Raw genomic sequence first — 7,566 nt, 5'->3', positions numbered from 1 at the left:
GCCTTTTTCCTTTTCTCCTTGTCTGGTTGCTACCCGGGTGTATTTCGTCTTTTCCGGTCGCGTCGTCTGCCCGCAGCACGCTTCATCTGCCCGAAGCACGCTTCACCTGCCCGCAACACGCTTCATATGCCCGCAACACGCTTCATATGCATCGTTCTCTCTCCCTTGCGTCTGCTCTTCGCATCTCGTGTATGTGTTCCTCTTCTTGTCTCCTTTTCTTCTCTCTTCTTTCGCCCTTCTTCTGTCTTTCTGATCTCCGCGATGAGTCCTGCGACGGGCGGCGGGACTCTCTCCTCTCCGGCGCACGCCGGAGACTCTTCGGCGCTCTTCACGATTCCGTCAAACATGCCGACCTCCGCGCTTCCGTACCACTACCTCGGTCAGGAGGAGCTGCTGACGATTGACAAGCAGATGGACAGACTATTCAAATGCGAAAAACTCGACGAAGAGGAAGTGCGAAGGCTGTGCGCCGTTCTCAAGGTGAGGAAACTGAAGGAAGCGAATGCAGCGCAGGAGCTCGTCCTCCGAAGCGAACGCCGTCTCGTCTGTCACCACGCGCGCGCCGAGGCGGATCCCTGGAGGGGTTCATCTAGCTCGCAGGTCATTTCTTTTTCCGCAGCGCCCCTCCGTCCCTGTGCTGCGATGATCTCCGTCGCGACGCTTCTCTGGCTCATGCGCCAGCATGAGCGCGCCTCTTTCTCCGTGCTTCACGATTCCTTCTCGTGCCTTCTGGCAGCCTGCGCCTCGTTACGCGACTTGGTGGTGTGATTCGCACTCACGAGTTCTTTCCTTTTTTTTATAAGAGATTACAACATAATCGTATTTACTTGGTATATTTAGTGTTAAAAATGTTTTCGCAGGACATTCTGGTGCAAGAGGCGAACGTGCAGCCCGTGAGGACGCCGGTGACGGTCGTGGGCGACATCCACGGCCAGTTCCACGATCTTTTGGAGATCTTCAAATGCGCTGGAAGTAAGGTCTTTTCTGCGCCGCGTCTATCTTTTCTTCCTTGCTGCTTTTTTCTGGGTCCTCGGGGTCGCTCGAAAGTCTCACCACACCCCCTGCTCTGCTCACGCCCCAAGAGAAGGGCGCAATTTTCCTTTTTTTTTTCTGTGTGCGCTTCCGGCGCGGGTGACTTCGTTTGCACGTTGCTTCGTTCGAGGCTCCTGTTTTCCTTCAGCTTGCCCGTCGGTTAACTTCTTGTTCCTCGGCGACTACGTCGACCGTGGCCTGAACTCTGTGGAGTCTGTCAGCTTGGTATTCCTCCTGAAGGTATGCAGAAACCGAGAAAAAAACGCCGCGCAAACCTCCGTAGAGGCAGGCAGAAAAGGCAGGGAGAAAGCGACTGAACGGAACGTGGAACACAGAGCGACACGCCGCCGCACAAAAAGGGAACCGCGCAGAAGAGGTAGAAGGGGAAGAAGCCTCGCGGGGCGGAACTGCGCGGCAAGAGGCCGCGCGCGAAGATGACCGAAGCACAGAGGAGACATGGGACCAACGACAGAAACTGCGGCGCTCGGGATGCTGTGGAAATAGAGTGAGGGGGGGGTGTATGGAGAGAGGAGAGACGAGGCAAGAGTCCGCAACTTCAGGGGAGGATATGCGCGTCGTTTTTTGTCGTTCTGGTGTGTCTCAGGTGCGATATCGGCACCGAGTGACGCTGATTCGCGGCAACCACGAAAGCCGGCAAATCACGCAAGTATACGGATTCTACGACGAGTGCTTGCGAAAATACGGAAACGCCAACGTCTGGAGTTACTTCACAGGTACGCAGCGGGGAGGAAGGACTCAAAGCTGCAAACCAGCCTCCGCTTTCATGGCGCACGGACTTGCAACTCACACGCCGCTAGACGCCTGCGGACGTCTACAGGTCTATCTATATTTGTATATATATATATATGCCTTCATAGATATATGCTTATATAGATTCATATCCTTCTCTCTCTCTCTCTATATATATATATACCCCGCACCCGTAGTCTATGCGCATATAGATTCACATATATATATATATATATATTGTATATTTATATGCTGATGAAGAGGAGCACCGTACATGTCGTGACTGGGCTTTGCGGGAGGCAGATCCAGCTGCGAGATGGATTTCTGCAGCCGCAATTTTTTTTTATGTGCAGCTGTCTCCACTGGCATGTCTCCTGGTGTCACAGCGTCGCCGCACATTTTCGTGTTCATCGCTTTTCTCTCGCATGCCAACGGACCTCGAGCAAATGTCCCTGTATATCTATACATATGTGTACATTATATATCTGTACAGATGGTTGTATATTTTCTTTTATTGTTGTACGCCACTACAGGAGCGCATACGCAGTGTAGGTTTTGTCTGCGTGAGGAGCTAGATTGTGTGATATGGGCGTCGCATTCTCGCGGATTCTTCGAAGAACCTTGTGACGCCTGCGTGTCTTTCCAGATGTCTTCGACTACCTCCCTCTGAGTGCGCTGATAGAGGACCAAATCTTCTGTCCGCACGCCGGGCTCTCGCCGACGATCGAGACTCTGGACCACGTGCGACTCCTCGAGCGGTAAGGAGTTGCGTCTTCTTCTGGATCTTCGTCTACGCCCGTCTTTGTCTCAGACGCAGTCTTTGTCTCAGACGCATGTTTGAGCATTGTTGAAAGTAGCTAGAAGTGATCTCAAACACGTGCTTAGTTTCAGGAAATAGTTATGAAAACCGAACGTCCATGTCCTCTTCAGTTGAAATTCATATTTATTATTTAAGGAGAAGAAAGTTAAATGTCACCTCAGCTACGCTCTGCGGGCGCACTTGATGGTCAGGAAAAGCCCGTGAGAACGTGGGTGGTGAACCAGCGACGAGCCTCGCTGGCGTCTCGTTCGCCTTGCCTGTTGGGGCGAGCGCCAGTAGAGAGAGCGCGTTTGGATTGTGTTCTCGAAGAATATTCAACTTGCTTTTTCGCAATTCCCAGATTTCAAGAAGTTCCACACGAAGGCCCCATGTGCGATCTCCTCTGGTCTGACCCGGAGGAGCAGATGCCCGGATGGGGCATGTCGCCCCGAGGCGCAGGTGGGCGAGCACTTTGAAAAAAGTTTTCTCTCTCCTGCCTTAAACAGGCACCTTTTGTTTCCGCACACCTCTGTCGCGATATTGTGCCAGAGTCTCTTTCGTCGATGACCGGAGCTGTGTCGCCGTTTTTTCTTTCCTTTCTATCTTCGAGTTCCCTCTCTGCTTCCTCTGCGGCGCCGCTTCGCTGTGGCGGGTGGATTTCTGCGACGGACTGCAGAGAACGCAACTCTTGTGCTGCAAGTTCTTTTTTCTCTTTTTTCTTTGGCTTTGGCGGCATCTCTTCTCAGGCTACACCTTCGGACAAGATATCTCTGAGAAATTCAATCACGTGAACGGCCTGAAGCTCATCGCGAGGGCGCATCAACTCATCATGGAGGTACGCAACCTTGAGGCCAAGCAGCCTGAAGCTGCCGGGTCAGCGGCGCAATCTCTTTTCTGTTTTCTTCGAAAGTCATGCCCTGTCAACTCCGCTTCTGTCTCTACGCGATTTCCTTCTTCCGCAGGTGCCTTTGTATCTGTGCGTTGGACCTTTCTGGATGCCTTTCGCTTTTTTCTCGTCCTTTTCGCTGGCGCCGTTTCCGTGCGGCCGGCGCACCCACAAGTTTTTGCAGTCAGCCAATATCTGACGGAATGCGAAGTCAAATGTTTTTCTGTGTAGATGCGTATTCTTTGGGTGAGAGACGCATCGCCGAAATGCATGCGCGTACTCGTAGGGGAGAATCCTTCGTCTGAGCCTTGCGTCTCGCTCCTCTTCGTGTCTCGCTGTGTTCTCCGCAGCCCTGATTCTCTGCATCGCTCAACTGTTTTTTCCTTTACTTTTTTCAGGGATTTCAGTGGTCGCAGGCGAACAACGTGGTCACGATTTTCTCTGCTCCGAACTACTGCTACCGCTGTGGGAACCAGGCTGCAATCATGAAGATCGATGAGCACATGAACTATACTTTGTAAGTGAATCGCACCTCACAAGCTTTGCGGAAAAAGAACATCAATCGGCGTCGACGCTGTAACACCGCGTGGCTCCCTCTCTCTCGGGGTTTGAGAAGCTCCTCTTCGGCGCTTTGCTGATTGACAGATGCAGGTGGACTCCTGTACAGGCTGACTTCAGGGAGAGGGACGCGTGCGTGCCGTTTGAGTGTTTGATTCGTTTTTGTCTTTCCAGTACACAGGGCCGTACGTGCACCGTGTCGTCTGTCTCATGCCCGTCTGCGTACCGCCCGTATATACAAATATATATAGATATTTATTGATTTGTTTTCCTGTTGTCTTCGTAACTAATGCGAACGTGGCTTGGGCGAGAGTCGTTTTTGTTTCCTTTCATTTTTTCAATTTTTTTTGGAAATGTCTCTCGTGAGCATGCGCCACGGGGCGCGGGTTCAGGGTGCAGGGCTGTGTGTCGGCTCTCATGCGGCCGTTTCTTTGTATTTTTGCGTCATGTTTTGTCGTTTTGTCGGTTTGTGCGTTCTGCTCGTGCCTTTCAGCATTCAGTTCAACCCGTCGCTGCTGCAGGCGTCTGGGACGGAAGTCCAGAAGAAAATCCCGGATTATTTCCTCTAGTCAAACTGCCTTTCTCCGCTGCGAGGAAGCCGCCTTCACTCGTCACGTGCTGCCGCTGAGCCTCTTCGCGCATTTTTTCTTATATGAGAGAAGGCGCGAGTTGGAGAGGGGCGCGCAGCCTGAGAGAGGCGCGGCTTCCCGCCTCTCCTTTTTACCAGAAAAGAAGCAGACCGCAGGGGACGCGATGAGCATCCCCACGTGAAGATGAAGAGCTGCTTTGCTCGTGCGGAGGCTGCCGCCAGAGGAGGGGCGACGGCGAAGGAGATGCGACGCGCTGGAGAGCGTGCCCAGAAAGCGCCTGGGGCTCCGCGGCTTCGGTCCAAACTCTCCCTGCCGGGGGAGGGGAGCGGCGTGGACTCCAGGCGACGGCTCCACTCTCCCCACGCTGCTCTCTGCATCGCGTCTCTCTGTCTTGGCTCTCTGAATCGCGGCACGCTTTTCTTTTCTTTCGCTGCTTTCGTGAGGAGGCGGAGAAATGCGAGCAGCAGAGGCAGCGAGCGCGACGCAGGGCAGGCGGCGGCGGACGACGGGAGGCGAAGAAGACGGTATAGCTGCGCAACAAGCGGCGTTGTGTGCTCATGTTCGGGTTGTCTTCTCTGCGGAAGATGGGCCGTGAAGGCAACATGAGGCAGAGAATCTCGCGCTTTCCAGGGTGTGTCTCGACGCGTGAAGCAACGCTTTACTCGCTTCTGTCGCAGCGGCGGACTTTACCTTTACGCTGGACTTGTGTTTTCCGTCACTTGGATGCTTTTCTGCGCGAAGATGTGCATATTTGTTTTCAGCTCCATTTATTCAGCTGCGTGCTAGAAATAGGTGCATTTTCGTTCATATTTGAGCCTCCGCGTTCGACGTGCCACTCGGCACCCGCATGCGGTCTTGCGTGCGCGTGTCTAGCTTTACGTCTCAAGTTTGTGTGAGGGAGAGCATACCGCTGTGCCTTTTCAACGAATGCGTGGCTCGTCGCGTGTTCTTTCCTGGACATGTGCGTCTGCATATTGTGCGGTGTTAAGAGTCGTCAATCGGGAGTCCTCTTCGGCCCGCCAGGCGCTCTGATGCCTCTATGGAGATCTGCATGGAGTGTAGGAGGCACGCAATGTCTTCACGTGTGCAGCTGCAGGGAGATCGAGAAGTGTTCAGAGGGTTGATTTTTTTCAGTTTCGACGGATTAGTCGTGTGTTGTGTGCGCGTGGAGGGCGAAATCTGGCGGCAAGAGAGGCTGAAGAGGAGACGACCAAGGCGGCTCAAAACGCAGCCGGATTCGCGTCGATGCATACGGTGCGTCCACGCGTGATATGTGTGTCCGGATGCCGCATGATGAACGCGAGGCCTTTCTTGTGTATTTTGTCGGGATCTGTGGTCTGCTTAGGGAGAAAAGGTCATGTGCGTTTGGGGCGGCGGGCTGGTAGAAAAGCATGGGCGAAACACGCGAGTGCAGCGAGTTTCGACGTCGCTCGTGCCCTGCAGCGATTCTTGGACATGTGGCTTGCTCAAAGTGGTGCGGGCGTGCTTATCCACTTTTTTGGATGTTTTCTCTTTTTTCCAAACCCTCGTTCGTCTTACGATTTCTATCTTTCTATCTCTGGCGCGTCGGCCGGCGGCGAAGGTGTTGTGCTGTCTACTTTTGTTATCTCATTTGCGCGTCTTTTCTCGTAGTGCTCTCTCCCTCACCCGCTGGCGGCCCGCTGTCTCCTCGTTGGGCTCTTCTTGCTGGTTTTCCGTCTATTCTTCCTCTCTTTCTCGAGTTTTCTTCTTTGCCGCTGCACTCGTCGCCGTCTGCTTGGTTTTCAGCTTGACTGCTTTGCCTCGTCTCGAGATCCTGATTCTTTCTCGCTTCCTTTCGCGTTGAGTCCTGGTTTTCTCACCAAGCGTCGGGTGCTGTCGCTCTTGCGGTGTCGCATCGCCGCTCAGATTTCGGCGGACGCGAAGGGCGACACGCTCTGAAGAGCGGCTCGTTTCGGTCTTTTCGAATTGCAGCCGCGCGTGCTGCTCTTGACCTCTCTAAAATCTACCGTAAACCTAAACTCCAAATTGTTAAGTCCAAGTTGCCAACAAAAAACAGCCGAGGCCGCGCAGAGCAAACACAAGGACACAGCTTTCTCTCGCGCGCGCCGCGATCGTGGGGAGTCTCCCGTTGCACGCCTAGATGCCAGAAGCCGAACCAGACACACAAGAAACTCGAGAGCATATATATGTGCTGACTATTAACATAGAAATGTATATATAAGTTGAACACTAATATATTCAAATATATATCCTAGGAGTGATGTGTATACTGATGTATGCTATTATATATGCAGAAGAAACATGTGTATGTTTGTATCTGCGGACGCACGCACAGCACACATCTGTGTGCATGAAACATACATGTGCCATATATATAAATATATTAAATATTCATATTTAAATATAATGATATATATACGCATGTCCACTTTTATATATATATATATATATATATATATATATATATATATGTGCGGGCGTACGAAAAGCATATCTGCTTTACATAAGAGCGTACGCGCATGAACTGCAATCAGTGCGCCTGCAGAGGAATTGTGGTGACAAGAATCGTTTGCTTCGAGAACGGCACAGGCTGGAGGCGCGTAAGAACAGAGAAATGCAAGCGAAAAAGATCCGCCGCAGTCGGTCCGCTGAACTGGTGAGAATCATCAGGAGTCTCGCGAGAGGCTGCCCCGAGTGGCTCCTGAGTGTAAATATTTTTTATTTTCAGCGAAATTGATACATCCCAATATACTTCGTCTGCTAAAATGAAACTCCCTCTCGATCTCATCCATTGCTTGCCGGAGCTCTCAATACAGACGTGAATACGCGCGCGGTGTGCGCTAGACAGAGCGAAGTTTCGACTGACTACGTGCAAGTACTAACGTGCATATACGCTCATATATATAGATACCTGATTTCTTTGCTTATTTTTGCACGTGGCTGTGCAGGCCGTTGCCAAATGCTAGATG

General features: G+C 52.2%; 1 protein-coding gene across 1 annotated transcript; it reads left to right on the top strand.

The window, feature by feature from the left end:
• Positions 1-261: 261 nt before the first annotated feature.
• Positions 262-4,594, top strand: BESB_062450 (serine/threonine-protein phosphatase PP2A catalytic subunit; the record flags this gene model as incomplete). Its single annotated transcript, XM_029364659.1, has 9 exons — positions 262-480; positions 861-972; positions 1,181-1,272; positions 1,637-1,766; positions 2,429-2,540; positions 2,943-3,040; positions 3,328-3,416; positions 3,866-3,984; positions 4,519-4,594. The coding sequence occupies 9 exons, from the start codon at positions 262-264 to the stop codon at positions 4,592-4,594; spliced, it is 1,047 nt and encodes a 348-aa protein (XP_029219367.1).
• Between the last annotated feature and the right edge of the window lie 2,972 nt (positions 4,595-7,566).

The sequence above is a fragment of the Besnoitia besnoiti genome, chromosome V, assembly GCF_002563875.1.
Source record: "Besnoitia besnoiti strain Bb-Ger1 chromosome V, whole genome shotgun sequence".
Classification (NCBI taxonomy): Eukaryota; Apicomplexa; class Conoidasida; order Eucoccidiorida; family Sarcocystidae; genus Besnoitia; species Besnoitia besnoiti.
This window is presented reverse-complemented; position numbering and strand designations above follow the sequence as displayed.